We start from the raw sequence: 18,754 nt of genomic DNA, 5'->3' as shown, positions 1-18,754 counted from the left end.
TATATAGAAATGATTTTTTGAAAAAAATAAAGAGCAAACTATGAGGCAGCTCCAGTTCAAATTTGACCCGCTTCCTACTGAATCGGCGGGAATTTGTCTTTTTCACCAGAGGTGGATCAATGCTTTTGACACCCAACCATTTGGTCAATTGTGAATCAAATATGGCCTAGCATTTTAGAAAAATGATTTGGTCCAATTTTGCAACAAATATATGGTAGGTCCTTCACAAAAAGAACTCAATTCGGGCACTCGGAAAATGGAAAATGAATTTTCCGTGCAAAGAAAATAAAAGTCCCTTAGGCAACATTGTTTGGAATTCCAATATGCACCCTTGTGCACAATATGAGATCATTTGAACAAACTATGCCATGAATGTGGCCATAAGATTGATCATTTGGCTTGAAAACCATGAATCTTCACGCATGATAGCTCATTTCTGAGAACACTTTTTAAAATAATTGATGTATTACAAGTTTGTTATTTTTCATGGAAACTTGGTCACATATAATGACACAATGCGAAGGTTTCCCAATTTTTTGATTTTTTTTGAATTTTTTATGCCCGTTTCGAAATGTGATGAAAACGGCAGGTTTGACCGTTCCTAGCTAGTGGTTGAATCTTGGAAAACTTTTGATGTTTCTGTGATTAAATAGATACTTATGTATCTAGAAATGATTTTTTGAAAAAATAAACAGCAAACTATGTGGCAACTGCAGTTCAAATTTGACCCGCTTCCTCCTGAATCGGCTGGGAATTTGTCTTTTTCACCAGAGGTGGATCAAGGCATTTGACACCCAACCATTTGGTAAATTGTGAATCAAATATGGCCTAGTATTTTAGAAAAATGATTTGGTCCAATTTTGCAACGAATATATGGTTGGTCCTTCACAAAAAGAACTCAATTCGGGCACTCGGAAAATGGAAAATGGATTTTCCGTGCAAAGAAAATAAGAAGTCCCTTAGGCAACATTGTTTGGAATTCCAATATGCACCCTTGTGCACAATATGAGATCATTTTAACAAACTATGCCATGAATGTGGCCATAAGATTGATCATTGGGCTTGAAAGCCATGAATCTTCACGCATGATAGCTCATTTCTGAGAACACTTTTTAAAATAATTGCCGAATTACAAGTTTGTTATTTTTCCTGGAAACTTGGTCACATATAATGACACAATGCGAAGGTTTTCCAATTTTTTGAATTTTTTATGCCCGTTTCGAATTTCAATCAAAACGGTGGGCTTGACCGTTCCTAGCTGGTGGTTGAATCTTGGAAAAATAATAAACTTGACCTACTTCTCTGATTAAATAGATACTTATGTACCAAGAAATGATTTTTTGAAAAAATAAAGAGTGAACTATGAGGCATCTGCAGTTCAAATTTGACCTGCTTCCTGCTGAATCGGCGGGAATTTGTCTTTTTCACCAGAGGTGGATCAAGGCTTTTGACATGCAACTATTTGGTCAATTGTGCACTAAATGTGACCTGGTATTTTAGAAAATTGATTTGGTCCAATTTTGCAACAAATATATGGTAGGTCCTTCACACAAAAAACTCAATTCTGCAATTATGAATTAAATATGGCTTAGCATTTTAGACACCCAACTATTTTGGTCCAATTTTGACACCCAACTATTTGGTCAATTATCAATTAAATATGGCTTAGTATTTTAGAAAATTGATTTTGTCCAATTTTGCAACAAATATATGGTAGGTCCTTCACAAAAAAACTCATCTTGGGCACTCAAAAAAGGGAAAATGTTTTTTTGCAAAAAACTCATTTCCAACGACACCTTTTAAAGATATTTATCTTATTCCATGTTGTTATCTTTTCTGAAAACTTGTTCACATTTTGGTGACACAATGAGAAGGTTTTCCATTTTTTTAGAATTTCTCAGATCATAAAGTAGCTTAAATGATTTTAACACATTATTTTAAGTCAACTACGACCAATTTAGATGGTCGTAACATCGTACTTCATTCTGATTGGTTCGTGGACATATCACGCGGATCATGCATCCAACACCGTCGGATGCTCGGGGATCCAACGGCTGTCCTCGACCCATCTACACCAACCCCAAAACCCTAGCTATGTCCTCCGGGTCAATTTCCATCCACCCCCCACCTCCTTTCTTTCCCTCGCTCCCCGATCCCCTCCCTTCCTCACTCGTGCAAACCCTAGCTCCTCTCAATCCCGTCCCCTTCCTGCCCGCCAGCTCCCTTCTCCATCGTCGCCTACCCCACCGCCGCCTACCCCCACCGTCGACGAACCTCATTGCTGACCCACGCCCAGACCCTTGCTGGATGCAGCAAGGATTCACTAGCGAACTCCTATGCTCCAACCCCACCGGCGAGCGGCGACCTCCTACTCTCCCCCAACCTCAGCTCCAGCTGCCCCTAGATCGACTCGAGCTGCTCTTCTCGTGACCAGATCTTGCAGTAATCCCTCCCTCCTAACTCGTGCCTGAAACCCCAGCGCGGCCAACCTCCGTCTCTGGCCATGACCTCGCCAACTCCACTCTGACCACGATGCGGCGGGCGGATCCAGCCCGTGTGGGTGCGATGGCGGCCGGCTCCACAATGGCGAGAACATGCAGCGGTCCCCGCCGGCCAAATCAGGTTCGTCTCCTACTGCAGTTGAGACATTCTACCATCGATTTGCTTCGCACATCCGTGACCTCTAATCCCTTCCCGTTGATTTTCTCGGGCGGCCGCCTCTCCCACCATCGACGGTGCATGCTGCCCCATGATACATAGCCCGAGGTGTCTCCTCATCATCTGCCCGTCGCCCAGTCTGCAGCAGAGGATGCCCATCGCCCGCCACCAGTCTGCAGCAGAGGATCCCCACTCTGTTGGCACAACACGAACACCCAAAATAGGTAAACAATTCGTAGCATGTCCAGCATCATCTTTGTGTTCGATCTGTTCCTTACCAGGTCTTGTTTGAACGAGTCCTTCATTCGTATGATCTGTTGGTTACACAATTGTGAGATGGAGTGAAATTGTGCTACTTGTTGGCTTCTGTCTCCAGTTTTGATGGAATGCAGTAGTAGATTTGGTAGGTTAAGTGTTTGCCTCAGATTCCACTTATCCGTAATCGCTAAGAACGGAACAAATAGTTATTCATGTGACCTGCTAATTCCGCGGAACCTGTATACAGCCTTGATAATTCATGTGACTTGCCATCTCCTACGTTCTCTTAGAAATGTGATGCACTCATTTTGTTGACCTGCTTGAGGGGTTTCTTTTCATAGCCTGAGCCACTTGCCGACAAAGTTTTGTAGTGTAATTGCTTAGGACTGCATAGTCTGGGATTCTCTTAGTGAAATTACTCTTGCAATTTTGTGCAATTGAAGTTTTGCAGTGCAGTGACTTAAGGTTGCATAGTTTTGAAAGGATATGCTGCATTTTCTAGGCCAGCTCTTGCACTTTTGTGCAAGTTCCATCTTTCTAACTGCCGTTACTTCCCTATGAAGCTCGTATATTCTATAATCAATCTCTTTCCAATTTGCAAATAGCATATGTTAACTCCGTCCGCTGTATTACTTTTCAAGTCACTGATATTCTTTCAGTGGCATTTAGTCTGCTGTTCTATGGTTCAGAAGCTCAGATGGTATTGTGCAGACAATCTCTCTCCAGTTACTTTGCGCACGTAGTAGGGATTAAGTTCAAGAACTGCTTCTGTAGCATCATTGCTTTTCCCCGCGAGAGTGGAGTCCGCCATGTTGTCTTGACCTTGGTTTTTATACTGATTTTTAGTACAGAATTTTTTTGGCAAATCTGCTCGTTCACAATTTTTCCCTGATTATTCTTACAGTATGGAATTACGGATTTCATAATTACTATACTTACATAACCATTATTTATTCAGTATATTCTCTGAAACTGTAAGTTCTGAAGTGTATCATTTTTTTGTGTAGTTAGGGAGCTGAATGGGGCGAGGCTGGAGGCATCCGTGAGGGCGTACGATGGCACCGGCCAGAGCAAGGTGTCCAACAAATGGCGCAGCCCCTACATGCTCATGTGCGGGATGCTTCTGGTGGTCTCACTCTTCGAGCACTTCTGGAGGCCGCCCAAGTGGTTCGCCGTGGTGGGGGCGGCCCCCGGCCTGCCGCCGATCATGCTCAGGAGCGTCGCCGTGCTTCGGTGGTGCACCATGGACGTCAACATACTCATGCTCATCGTAGGTACGGCCAATACTTGCCACCTTCTGAACTATTCTGAGGGCCTCTTTGTTTCGTAGGATTTTAAAAACGTAGGGATAGGAAAAGTATAGGGTTGGAGTGGCATGCTCACTTGAATCCAATAGAATTAGGAATGAGTGTTTGATGGCATGGGAAAAACAGAGGAATTGTAAAAGGAGGTTGGACTGGATGTTAGATTTCCTATAAAATGTAGTACAAAAGATTCCATAGGAAAATATCCCATGAGATTCAATCCTATGAATCAAAGGACCAACATAGGAAAAAATCCTAAGGATTTTAATCCTCCAGAATTCCTATAAAATTCCTTTGAATCAAAGGAGCCCTGATGTTGATGTTCATTGTGGGATGTACTGAAGTTTCCACACGCACGCATGCAACATGTGTTTCATGTGACTTAGGCTTTGCCTTTTTTCTGACTAGATTCATAGTGTGCGATCAATATATCAATATTGTGCAGCCATGGTGTTTATCCTTAAATCCATGAATCTTTTGGGCCACCCCACTAGCCTGGCTACTTGCAGAGGAAGCCAAGAATAATAAATCTCATCCATTTTCTAAAAACAAATAAACAAAAAATGTCGTGCTAGGTTCAGAGCATAAGGTGCCCTGCTTGGCTCGTGCTGAAATCTAGTTAGGCAGAGGAATCCTTGCTAATTCTGGCAAGTTTTTTGCTTTCACATCCAAGTTAAAGAAAACTGGTATTGATCTTACAAGTGGCTCAAAACAGAAGACTGCCTGATTCCATTTTAAGGTTGTCACTAACCTGGTAGTTTTATTTGGTGATGCAATTTGTAAGTTAAAATGATGCCCAGGGTTCAGGCCATGTGTGATTTCTCTTGACATAGGTGCTCCTCCCTTGCTATGTCTCTATGTTCTTGGTAGGCTTTACAAATAGGAACATGTTGTATCTCGTATATCTTTTTTGTGTGCGAAGGATGTATCTTGTATGTCTTAGGCCTAGGATATGTTCACTACAAATTTATAAATGATCATCAACTAGAAGAATGAGGATAGACAAGCAGCCTCAAGTTGATGTTGCAACAACTTGAAACATATGTCTAAATTATTGAGAATATGTTCTTTGATTCAGTGCTGATGCACAAAAACCTTCTCTGCAATATATTAGCTGGTCATATTGTACTTTTGTAGCTATACCTTCTCTATGAGCCTGTGACTGCTCAAACAGTATATTTGGCAATTCAATTTCACATTGCATGTGGATCATAAACTTATACAGTATAAGCTTAGTTATTTGAATATGTAAAATATGTTGACAAAGTGTTAAGTTGGATTACCGCCTCATGTTGATGGCCTTGTTTCTAAACATTTAATAATGTTTCTTTTTGGTGATCTAATGTCGTTCAGGTTGGTGCTGCTATGATGGAAGATCAGAAGAGGCATGGAGATGCGCACCACAACTTTAGTTGATGTTGCACCATGTTTTGGTGCTTGTGTATCTGTTTTTGCTTGTAAGCACACTTGTATGTGCTTGTGTATCTGTTTTTACTTGTTTTAGTTGATGTTGGACGTGCAGACTTGTATGTGCTATTGTGTATCTTTGGATGAATGATTTCTGAATTTAATCATTTAATTGAGAGAATTATTAAGTGTTTCTTGTTCAAATGTGTAAACTGAAAATCAGTGAATAAAAGACCAAATTTTCTATTGGACCAAATAATATATGGGCTCTAAAAAGGCTACAGCCCAAATAATAGTGGACCGGAACATTGTGCATTTCTGTAAAACCTGGACAAAAAGGCGTAATGAAATGGTTTACAAAAGGGCCATGGCCCAGAAAATTAAAAGTCCGAATTGTAGGGCATGGCCCATGAAGCCGACCAGAATTAACAAGGAAAAAAAACTAAATGGGCTGAATTGTTGGGCTCGGCCCATATAGACACCTAATCGGACCGGGATGAATCTTATTAATGACCTTTTCAATTGATCACAATTTTGCCACGTCAGATTGTCACGTCGGATCCAACGTGGCGTGGGTAGAGAGCTAGCGACCAAAATAAAAGGTCATAGAATCAACGATCTTTTGTTTTGGTCGTGGAATTCCATGACCTTCTCACAGAGAAGATCGTTAATTTCAGTTTACGACCGCCAGCTTTTGACCTTCTGTTTTTGGTCACAAATGAAAAACAGTGACCTTTAAGTGGCCAATAGTCAAGGTCACAAGTTGACATATTTCTTGTAGTGTTAATAGAGGTGTTATGATCAACACTACTAGTTGGAATAGCTTCTACCCACTTTGTAATGTAATCAACAACAACTAAAATATGTGTATATCCATTGGAGGCAGGAAAAGGTCCCATATAATCAAAGCCCCAGACATCAAATGGTTCAATAACAAGTGAATAATTCATAGGCATTTCTTGACGTCTACTAATATTACCAATTCTTTGACATTCATCACAAGATACAACAAACAATACCTTATGTGTAGTTCTATCTCCAGCGTGGTGTCCTCCATAAGCTTCAGAGTGACACTTGCGTAGGATCTATTCCTGTTCATGCTCAGGTACACAACGTCTAATAACACCTTCTACTTCTTATTTATAAAGATGTGGGTCATCCCAAAAGTAATGTCTCAAATCATAGAACAACCTTTTCTTTTGCTGGTATGTGAAACTAGGTGGTATAAATTTAGCAACAATATAATTAGCATAATCAGCATACCATGGAGCAGTACAAGAAGCATTTATGACATTTAATTGTTCATCAGGAAAGCTATCATCAATAGGTAGTGGGTCATCAAGAACATTCTCTAGCCTAGACAAATTCTCTGCAACGGGGTTCTCAGCTCCCTTTCTATCAATAATAAGCAAATCAAATTCTTGTAGCAAGAGAACCCATCTAATAAGTCTAGGTTTAGCATCTTTCTTTTCCATGAGATATTTAATAGCAGCGTGATCTGTGTGAATAGTAACTTTAGAATCAACAATATAAGGCCTGAACTTATCACAAGCAAATACAACTGCTAAGATTTCTTTTTCAGTAGTAGCAATTTCTCTGAGCATTGTCTAGAGTTTTACTAGCATATTGAATAATATTTAATTTCTTATCAACTCTTTTCCCTAGAACAGCACCTACAGCATAATCACAAGCATCACACATAATTTCAAAGGGTAAATTCCAATCAGGTGGCTGAACAACAGGTGCAGAGATCAATGCTTTCTTAAGTATTTCAAATGCTTCTACGCAATCATCATCAAAACAAATGGTATATCTTTTTGTAATAAATTAGTCAGAGGCCGAGAAATTTTTGAGAAGTCCTTAATGAACCTCCTATAAAAACTGGCGTGACCAAGCAAACTTCTTATACCTTTGATGTCCTTGGGACATGGCATCTTTTCAATAGCATCAACCTTAGCTTTATCAACTTCAATGCCTCTTTCAGAAACTTTATGCGCCAAGACAATACCATCATTAACCATAAATTGGTATTTCTCCCAATTCAAGACAAGGTTAGTTTCTTCACATCTCTGCAAAACTCGATCAAGGTTGCTTAAGAAATCATCAAAAGAGGATCCATAGACGGAGAAATCATCCATGAAAACCTCACAAATCTTTTCACAAAAGTCAGAGAATATAGCCATCATGCATCTTTGGAAGGTAGCAGGTGCATTACATAAACCAAAAGGCATACGTCTATAAGCAAAAGTACCGAACGGGCATGTAAAAGTGGTCTTAGATTGATCATCAGCTGACACAGGTATTTGAGAGAAACTAGAATTACCATCTAGAAAGCAAAAATGTGTATGTTTGGATAATCTTTCTAGAATTTGATCAATAAAAGGTAAGGGGTAATGATCTTTTTAGAGGCCTTATTTAATTTGCGGAAATCAATTACCATCCTATAACCTATAATAATTCTTTGCAGAATCAATTCATCTTTATCATTAGGAACGACAGTAATACCTCCCTTTTTAGGGACACAATGGACAGGACTTACCCACTGACTATAAGCAACGGGATAAATTATACCTGCCTTAAGGAGCTTTAGTATTTCCTTTCTTACCACTTCTTTCATCTTAGGATTCAGCCATCGTTGGTGATCACAAACTGGTTTGGCATCTTTCTCCAAATTTATTTTGTGCTGACATAGTGTGGGACTAATGCCCTTAAGATCATCGAGATTATATCCAATAGCAGCACGGTGCTTCTTAAGAGTTTTCAATAATCTCTCTTCTTCATGCTCTGAAAGGTTAGCATTAATAATAATAGGATATATCTTTTTGTCATCAAGATAAGAATATTTAAGAGTATCAGGTAATGGTTTGAGCTCAAACATGGGATCACCCTAGGGTGGAGGAGGATCCCCTAGGATTTCAACGGGAAAATTGTGTTTCAGGATGGGTTCCTGTTTAAAGAATACTTCATCTATTTCCCTTCTTTCATTCATAAACATATCATTTTCATGATCTAGCAAATACTGTTCTAAAGGATCACTAGGAGGCACGGCAATAGAAGCAAGACCAATAATTTCATCTTTACTAGGCAATTCCTCGTCACGGTGTTGTCTACGAAATTTAGAGAAATTAAAATCATGAGACATATCACCTAAACCTATAGTAACAACATCTTTTTCGCGATCTATCTTAGCATTAACTGTGTTCAAGAAGGGTCTACCAAATATTATGGGACAAAAGCTATCTTGTGGGGAACCAAGAACAAGAAAATCAGCAGGATATTTAGTTTTCCCACACAAGACTTCAACATCTCTAACAATCCCAATTGGTGAAATAGTATCTCTATTGGCAAGTTTAATTTTAACATCAATATCTTCTATCTCAGCAGGTGCAATATCATGCATAATTTCTTTGTATAAGTCATGAGGTATAACACTGGCACTGGCGCCCATATTGCATAAGCCATGATAACAATGATCTCCTATTTTAACAGAAATAACAGGCATGCCTACCACGGGTCTATGTTTATATTTAGCACAAGGTTTAGCAATTCTAGCAGTCTCACCACAGATATGAATAACATGCCCATCAATATTATCAGACAAGAGATCTTTAACAATAGCAATATTAGGTTCAACTTTAATTTGCTCAGGAGGTGTATAGGTTCTAATATTGCTTTTACGAACCACAGTTGAAGCTTTAGCATGATCTTTTATCCTAACAGGAAAAGGTGGTTTCTCAACATAAGTAGTAGGAACAATAGGATCATTATAAGTGACAGTCTTTTCTTCAACTTTAATAGGTGCAGCTAGTTTTACTTCTATGGGAGGATGATATTTAAACCACTTCTCCCTAGGGAGATCAACATGAGTAGCAAAAGATTCACAGAAAGAAGCTACTATTTCAGAGTCAAGTCCATATTTAGTGCTAAATTTACGGAAAACATCGGTATCCATAAAAGATTTAACACAATCAAACTTACATGTCATACCTAACTCCTTACCTTCGTCGAGAACCCAATCCTCAGAGTTGCGTTTAATTCTTTCCAATAAATCCCATTTGAATTCAATAGTCTTCATCATAAAAGAGCCAGCACAAGAAGTGTCGAGCATGGTGCGGTTGTTATCAGAAAGCCGAACATATAAATTTTGAATAATTATTTCTCTTGGAAGCTCATGATTGGGGCATGAATATAACATTTATTTAAGCCTCCCCAAGCTTGAGCGATGCTTTCTCCTTTGCGAGGCCAAAAATTATATATATAATTGCGATCACGATGAACAAGATGCATAGGATAAAACTTCTGATGAAATTCCAATTTCAATCGTTTGTAGTTCCATGATCCCATATCATCACATAGCCTATATATACCATGTCAATGCATCTCCCTTCAAAGATAAAAGGAAGACCTTCTTCTTAATAACATCATCGGGCACACCTGCAAGCTTAAATAATCCACAAACTTCATCCACATATATTAGGTGCTCATCAGGATGCATTGTTCCGTCTCCTGCAAAAGGATTAGCTAGCAGTTTTTCTATCATACCCGAAGGAATCTCAAAGTAGACATTTTCATTTTCAGTAGGTTTAGTAGGTTCAGGAGCAACTCTTTGCTCTTCTGGTCGGGGTGAAGATACCCCGAACAAGCCCCTTAGAGGATTACTTTCCATAGTAACAAGTGATAGTAAATTTCAGCACACTATATAAATTTTTCCTTACCAAATTCCACCTACCAAAGGCGCTTCACTCCCCGGCGACGGAGCCAGAAAAGAGTCTTGATGACCCACAAGTATAGGGGATCTATCGTAGTCCTTTCGATAAGTAAGAGTGTCGAACCCAACGAGGAGCAGAAGGAAATGATAAGTGGTTTTCAGCAAGGTATTCTCTGCAAGCACTGAAATTATAGGTAACACATAGTTTTGTGATAAGATAATTTGTAAAGAGAAACAAGTAACAAAAGTAAATAAAGTGCAGCAAGGTGGCCCAATCCTTTTGGTAGCAAAGGACAAGCCTGGACAAACTCTTATATAAAGAAAAGCGCTCCTGAGGACACATGGGAATTATCGTCAAGCTAGGTTTCATCACGATCATATGATTCGCGTTCGGTACTTTGATAATTTGATATGCGGGTGGACCGGTGCTTGGGTACTGCCCTTACTTGGACAAGTATCCCACTTATGATTAACCTTATTGCAAGCATCCGCAACTACAACAAAAGTATTAAGGTAAACCTAACCATAGCATGAAACATGTGGATCCAAATCAGCCCCTTACGAAGCAACACATAAACTAGGGTTTAAGCTTCTGTCACTCTAGCAACCCATCATCTACTTATTACTTCCCAATGCCTTCCTCTAGGCCCAAATAATGGTGAAGTGTCATGTTGTCTACGTTCACATAATACCACTAGAGGAGAGACAACATACATCTCATCAAAATATCGAACGAATACCAAATTCACATGACTACTAATAGCAAGACTTCTCCCATGTCCTCAGGAACAAACGTAACTACTCACAAAGCATATTCATGTTCATAACCAGAGGGGTATTAATATGCATATAGGATCTGAACATATGATCTTCCACCAAATAAACCAACTAGCATCAACTACAAGGAGTAATCAACATACTAGCAACCCACAGGTACCAATCCCAGACTTGGAGACAAGAATTCGATACAAGAGATGAACTAGGGTTTGAGAGGAGATGGTGCTGGTGAAGATGTTGATGGAGATTGACCCCCTCCCGATGAGAGGATCGTTGGTGATGACGATGGCGATGATTTCCCCCCCGGAGGGAAGTTTCCCCGGCAGAACAGCTCCGCCGGAGCCGTAGATTGATTCCGCCAAGGTTCCGCCTCGTGGCGGTGGAGTCTCGTCCGGAAAGCTGGCTTATGATTTTTTCCTCATCGAAAGACTCCATATAGCAGAAGATGGACATCAGAGGGCCACCAGGGGGCCCACGAGGTAGGGGGCGCGCCCAGGGGGGTAGGGCGCGCCCCCCACCCTCGTGGGCAGGGTGTGGCCCCCCTCTGGAACTTCTTGCGCTCAGTATTTTTTATATATTCTGAAAATGACTTCCGTGAAGTTTGAGGACTTTTGGAGCTGCGCGGAATAGGTCTCTAATATTTGCTCCTTTTCCAGCCCAGAATCCCAGCTGCCGGCATTCTCCCTCTTTATGTAAACCTTGTAAAATAAGAGAGAGTAGGCATAAGTATTGTGACATAATGTGTAATAACAGCCCATAATGCAATAAATATCGATATAAAAGCATGATGCAAAATGGACGTATCACCTCCAAACTCGGGAGGGCTCCCTTTTCTCCCTTCCACTCTCAGGGGGGAGTCGCCTTCCTCCTCGTTGTCGTCTTTGGCGGCTGAGGGGTCTGTCTCGTCGTCAGACGAGAAGACCAAGGTGCTCCTTCGGCGAACCCCATGCTTGGTCCCCTTGACTGTGGTTTGGATCTTCTTCTCCGGCACGTCGTAAGGCACCGGAAATAGCATCTTGGTAAGGAGTGGGGTTTCTTCATCTTCGGGCAGCGGAGCCGGACTATTAATCCGTCCTGCTAGATTGACCTAGGCCTGAAAAAGAAATTGACAAGAAGGCTTAGTATCCTCCCTCGAAATGTATCCTTAAAGACTACACCTTGATGGCTTACCGAATTGGCCTGACACTTAAAGTTGAGCCCGCGATCTTTGGTCAAGGGTGGCGACGTCTCGCTTCCCTTGAAGAGCACCTTCCAGATATCTTCGTGCCGAAGAGCCTTAGGAGCGTCTGGTGCTCGGCCGGATTGAACTCCCACAAATACAGGTCTGGCGCTGACATGGAAGGATCCGGCGTACAAGCATGACCTAGATCACATCAACTAGCTTGATCTTCTGGGTTATCATATTCTGGAGGCATGTTTGGAACCCCGTGATCTCTTCCGAAGATCCCCAGGTCAGGCCCTTCTCTTGACAGGAGGTAAGCCGCATCGGGACTCTGGATCAAAACTTGGGAGCCGCCACCCAGTTGGCGTCGTGCGGCTCGGTGATATAGAACCACCCCGATTGCCATCCCTTTACCGTCTCTACGAAGGAGCCTTCGAGCCAGGTGGTATTGGGCATCCTGCCCACCATGGCACCTCCGCACTCGGCCTGTTGGCCGCGCACCACCTTTGGCTTTACATTAAAAGTCTTCAGCCATAGGCCGAAGTGAGGTGGGATGCGGAGAAAGGCTTCGCACACAACTATGAATGTGGAGATATTGAGGATAAAGTTGGGGGCCAGATCGTGGAAGTCCAACCCATAGTAAAACATCAATCCACGGAAAAATGGATGAAGAGGGAATCCCAACCCACGGACGAAGTGTGTGAGAAACACAACCCTCTCGTGGGGATCGGGGGTAGGGACAATCTGCCCCTTTTCCGGGAGTCGGTGAGCAATCTCCTTGGCTAGATAGCCGGCCTCCCGGAGCTCCATGATGTTCTTCTCCTTAATGGAGGAGGCCATCCACTTGCCTCCAGCCCCGGATCCGGACATGATTGGAATGTCTTCTAGAACGAGGAAAAGCCGAAAGCTTGGGCGCTAGAGCTCAAGGACGGAGGGACTAGAGATGAAGAAGGATGTGGGTAAAGGAAGAATGTCCTTATCCCCTTATAAAGACCGTGAATATCGAGCACCTCCCCACTCACCTTGAACTCGCCTATTCCCGAGAGCTGTGCAAAACGGCACGGTTGGGTTACCCACACACGTATTGATGAGAATCCCGTAATAAGGGGGCACGATCTTTGCTTAGACAAGACGTGCCAATGACAACCGCGTCTCGCAACGTGGAGCGGTAGACAAAAAACAGTTTGAAATTACGATCGGAAAAATGCGATGTCATGTTGTAAAAGCTGTTAGTGGATTAGACTCGTGTAAGAATATATATTCTCTCTGCGGTTATATATGGTGTGTGTGACAGGTCCCAATACAATCATCGCATCCAGACACTATTCTGGAGTTCGGAAGGAGGGAACCCGCCTTGCAATGCCGAAGACAAATCTACGCGCCGGACTCCTCGTCATTGAAGCCAGGTTCAGGGGCTACTGAGGGAATCCTGGACTAAGGGGTCCTCAGGCGTCTGGCCTATTATCCTTTGGGACGGACTGATGGGCTGTGAAGACATGAAGGCCGAAGACTGCATCGTGTCTAGATTGGACTCTACTTAGCGTGGAAGGCAAGCTTAGCGACCGAAGATTCCTTCTTATGTAACCGACTCCATGTAAACCCTAGATCCCCCCGGTGTCTATATAAACCGAAGGGGGTAGTCTGGAAAGGACATCACATATACTCATTACCATACCCACATAGGCTAGACTTCTAGGGTTTAGCCATTACAATCTCGTGGTAGATCCACTCTTGTAACACTCATATTCATCAATATCAATCAAGCAGGATGTAGGGTTTTACCTCCATAGAGAGGGCCCAAACCTGGGTAAACATTGTGTCCCCCGTCTCCTGTTACCATCGATCCGAGACGCACAGTTCGGGACTCCCTACCCGAGATCCGCCGGTTTTGACACCAACAGTGTGATCAAAGCATATAGTTTTATACAGACTTGCGATGAAGCCTGTATTTACAAGAAAGTGAGTGGGAGCACTGCAGCCTTTCTGATAAGTATATGTCAATGACATATTGTTGATCGAAAATGATGTAGAATTTTATGGAAAGCATAAAGGAGTGTTTGAAAAGAGTTTTTCAAAGAAAGACCTCGGTAAAGCTGCTTACATATTGATCATCAATATCTATAGATATAGATCAAGATGCTTGATAAGTTTTTTTCAACGAGTACATACCTTGAGAACATTTTGAAGGAGTTCAGAATGGATCAGTCAAAGAAAGAGTTCTTGCCTGTGTTGCAAGGTGTGAAGTTGAGTAAAGACTCAAAACCCGACCACGGCAAAAAATAGAAAGAGAATGAAAGTCATTCCCTATGCCTCAGTCATAGGTTCTATAAAGTATGCTATGCTATGTACCAGACCTATCGTATACCTTAGCATGATTTTGGCAAGAGAGTACAATAGTGATCTAGGAGTAGATCACTAGACAACGGTCAAAATTATCCTTAGAGGACTAAGGAAATATTTCTCGGTTATGGAGGTGATAAAGGAGTTCGTCGTAAAGAGTTATGTTGATGCATGCTTTTTACACCGATCTAGATGACTCTAAGTCTCGTCCTAGATACATATTGAAAGTGGGAGTAATTAGCTAGAGTAGCTCCGTGCAGAGTATTGCAGACATAGAAATTTGCAAAATACATATGGATCTGAATGTTGCAGACCCGTAGACTAAACTTCTCTCACAAGCAAAACATGATCATTCTTTGGGTGTTAATCACATCACGATGTGAACTAGATTATTGACACTAGTAAACCTTTTGGGTATTAGTCACATGAAGATGTGAACTAATCACATAAAGATGTGAACTATTGGTGTGAAATCACATGACGATGTGAACTAGATTATTGACTCTAGTGCAAGTGGGAAACTGAAGGAAATATGCCCTAGAGGTAATAATAAAGTTGTTATTTATATTTCCTTATATCATGATAAATGTTTGTTATTCATGCTAGAATTATATTAACCGGAAACTTAGTACATGTGTGAATACATAGATAAACAGAGTGTCCCTAGTATGCCTCTACTTGACTAGCTCGTTAATCAAAGATGGTTAAATTTCCAAACCATAGACATGAATTGTCATTTGATTAACGGGATCACATCATTAGAGAATGATGTGATTGACTTGACCCATCCATTAGCTTAGCATGATGATCATTTAGTTTGTTGCTATTGCTTTCTTCATAACTTATACATGTTCCTATGACTATGAGATTATGCAACTCCCGAATACCGGAGGAACACTTAGTGTGCTATCAAACGTCACAACGTAACTGGGTGACTATAAAGATTATCTACAGGTGTCTCCGATGGTGTTTGTTGAGTTGGCATAGATCGAGATTAGGATTTGTCACTCTGTGTATCGGAGAGGTATCTCCGGGCCCTCTCGGTAATGCACATCACTATAAGCCTTGCAAGCAATGTGACTAATGAGTTACTTATGGGATGTTGCATTACGGAATGAGTAAAGAAACTTGACGATAATGATATTGAACTAGGTATTGAGATACCGACATGAAATCTCGGGCAAGTAATATACCGATGACAAAGGGAACAACGTATATTGTTATGCGGTTTGACCGATAAAGATCTTCGTATAATATGTAGGAGACAATATGAGCATCCAGGTTCCGCTATTGGTTATTGACCGGAGACGAGTCTCGGTCATGTCTACATAGTTCTCAAACCCATAGTGTCAAAACCGGAGGATCTCGGGTAGGGGGTCTCGAACTGTGCGTCTAGGATCGATGGTAACAGGAGACAGGGGACATGATGTTTACCCAGGTTCGGGCCCTCTCTACGGACGTAATACCCTACGTCGTGCTTGATTGATATTGATGAATATGAGTGCTACATGAGTTGATCTACCACGAGATCGAGATGGCTAAACCCTAGAAGCCTAGCCTATATGACTATGGTAATGAATATCCTTTCCGGACTAACCCCTCCAGTTTATATAGACACCGCTGGGATCTAGGGTTTACATAGAGTTGGTTACATGAGAAGAAATCTCCATAGTCGGTGACCAAGCTTGCCTTCCATGCCAAGGAGACTCCAATCCGGACACATGTATAGTCTTTGGTCTTCATATCTTTACAGCCCAACAATCCGGCCCATGGATAACGATCCGGACGCCCGAGGACCCCTTAGTCCAGGACTCCCTCAGTAGCCCCTGAACCTGGCTTCAATGACGAGGAATCCGGTGCGCTGATTGTCTTCGGGATTGCAAGGCGGGTTCCCCCTTCCGAACTCCTAGTTGATCTTCATATGTAATGATTGTATCCGGGCTTGTATGCACAACCATAGAGGATATAATATTTAATGGGTTCAACCCACCGACCACTTTTTAGTAATATGACACCACGCCTGCCCGGCCTTTGCTTGCGAACCATTTTAGCCAGCCCGTCGCCCCACGTCCCAGGACGTGGCCTTATTGGTGCATCTTATCCAAATGGAGATCGTGCCTCCCTTTTTAAGGAATTCCTGTCGACCCGCACGTGGGTAACCCAACCGTCCCTTGGGTACAACTCCTTGGAAACAAGCAAGTTTTTGAGGCTCGAGAGGAGACATTTGATATTTGCAGCTTTTAAATAGGGGTACAAACCCGTATTTTTCTTCCACGCTTGCATGTTCCTCAACCCTTGCTACCCCGAGTTCCAACACCTAGGTTTCGATCACCACCAGCCCCAATCATGTCCGTATTTAGCCGTCTAGGCCGGTGGGTAGCTTCTTCTATTACGGAGGAAGATATCGCAAAGCTTCGGGCGGCGAGGTACCTGACCGCTGTAATCCATCATCGGCTTCCTGCCGAGGGGCAGGTTATTCCCACCCCCAGATCCGGCCAGAGCGTCGTTTTCATGTCCCACTTCCTCCGCGGGTTGGGGTTTGCACTTAACCCCTTCATTCGAGGGCTCATGTTCTATTACGGGCTAGACTTCCACGATTTGGCCCCGAACTCTATTCTTCTTATCTCGACGATTATCGTGACATGCGAAGCCCTCCTCTGAACTCCTCTGCACTTCGGCTTGTGGCTCAAGACCTTTGATGTAAAGCCCCGAGTGGTAGAGTGGTAGAGGGGGAGCAGGCCGAGAACGGCGGTGCTACAGTGAGCAAGCTTGCTAGCACTGTTTGGCTGAAAGGATCCTTCGCCAAATCTTCCGATCTGTGGCAGCAGGGGTGGTTCTATATCACCGAGCCCCACAGCTCCAAGTGAGTGACCACGCCCACATTTCAACCCAGCCCTCAAACTCAACTTGCATCGTGGATTAATAAGGGGCTAGATTGGGGATCAACGAATGATGTGCGAACTCTGCAAAGTCGCATCCAAAGCCTCATTGAGAGGGACATCGACATAGCCAGCATCGTTCATATAATGCTAGTTCGCCGGACCCTGTCGTGCCAGCGACGGCCTCTCCTACTATGGGAGTTCAATCCAGAAGGGCCACGGACTCTTCAGAACTTCTTCGGCACAACGGACGAAGGAATGTGGAGATTAGTCTTCGGGAAACGAAGGCAATGGCCGGACACCACCGAAGATGTCGGCCTTGACTGCAACCATCTGGACACCCCAGTAAGTAATCGTTTACCGAATACTTCATAATCAGATACCTAGTGGCAAGATACCAACAGTATCATCCTTTCTCAGGGCTGGATTAAGAAGGTGGAATTGATTAGGTGTCCATCTCCCCTTCCCGAGGACTCAGCTACTCCTGTGTTGACAAGGATGCTGGCCTCGGTGCCATACCAGGAACCAGCAGGGGAGGGCGAAAAGATCCAAGATGACCTTGATTCCAGAGGTAAGTCGGACACTGAATCCGGAGAAATCGACCTTTCCTCGCCCGAAGATAGAGGCGGAAAAGGACCCAGTATCCCTTCTCCGAACAGGAGGAAAAGGGCCGCCTCCGAAGATGGGGAGGGGCGGTCTCCCAAGAAGGGCAAGATGCCACCGTCCACCGGCTTGGGTTTGGAAAGCGATGCCGTTGAGCAGCCCCAACAAGGGGCAAGCCCTCGGCCAAACCGTAAGAGAATCCGGAGTACTTTGATAGCGTTCCGCTCCCTTATTGTTACCGAAGATACACGTAACACATTTATGCATTTTTACAGGTTGGCATAGGATTTTTCGGGGCGATCCACTTCTTCGGGGACTCTCCTTCCAGAGATGATGGAGAGTGAGACGCCTCCTCTGGCCTCCTTGCCCAATAAGGCGGATGACTCTGAAGTGTCATCGCAGAGGGCCCCTTTATACCGGGGGGCAGAAGAGGCAGTGCCCAAAGGTGGATCTCCGACCATCCGGGATTCCGGGGCTGATGATAACCGAAGCCCCGACCTGTCTGGTTCACAGCCGCCCGCGATTTTGAAGACAGGTGAGCTGATTCCTTCAAAGGATGATTGTGCTTTTTGGGCGGCCTCGGGGAACCCGGAGACTCCGATATATTGTGGGACATGTTGCGGAAAGCATCTGTCTCGGGGGAACAGCGTACCTTGAT

The 18,754-nt window shown here is 43.0% G+C and overlaps 1 protein-coding gene across 1 annotated transcript; it reads left to right on the top strand.

Annotated features, from left to right (window-relative positions):
• The first annotated feature begins 2,127 nt into the window (after positions 1-2,127).
• LOC125533807 (cadmium/zinc-transporting ATPase HMA2-like) lies at positions 2,128-5,823 on the top strand. Its single transcript, XM_048697153.2, has 3 exons — positions 2,128-2,882; positions 3,924-4,190; positions 5,574-5,823. The coding sequence occupies exons 1-3, from the start codon at positions 2,750-2,752 to the stop codon at positions 5,630-5,632; spliced, it is 459 nt and encodes a 152-aa protein (XP_048553110.1). The 5' UTR covers positions 2,128-2,749; the 3' UTR covers positions 5,633-5,823.
• Positions 5,824-18,754: the final 12,931 nt, after the last annotated feature.

Source organism: Triticum urartu, chromosome 2A (assembly GCF_056163025.1).
Source record: "Triticum urartu cultivar PI428250 chromosome 2A, HENAU_Tu73, whole genome shotgun sequence".
NCBI classification, from domain to species: Eukaryota; Viridiplantae; Streptophyta; class Magnoliopsida; order Poales; family Poaceae; genus Triticum; species Triticum urartu.
This window is presented reverse-complemented; position numbering and strand designations above follow the sequence as displayed.

What these genes read in the sequence shown, in the direction of transcription:
- LOC125533807 (XM_048697153.2), top strand. Translation starts at nt 2,750, where the DNA reads ATGATACATAGCCCGAGGTGTCTCCTCATCATCTGCCCGTCGCCCAGT. An exon ending in AACACGAACACCCAAAATAG is followed by an intron (nt 2,883 to 3,923) that starts GTAAACAATTCG and finishes TTTTTTGTGTAG; the next exon opens with TTAGGGAGCTGAATGGGGCG. An exon ending in CATACTCATGCTCATCGTAG is followed by an intron (nt 4,191 to 5,573) that starts GTACGGCCAATA and finishes AATGTCGTTCAG; the next exon opens with GTTGGTGCTGCTATGATGGA.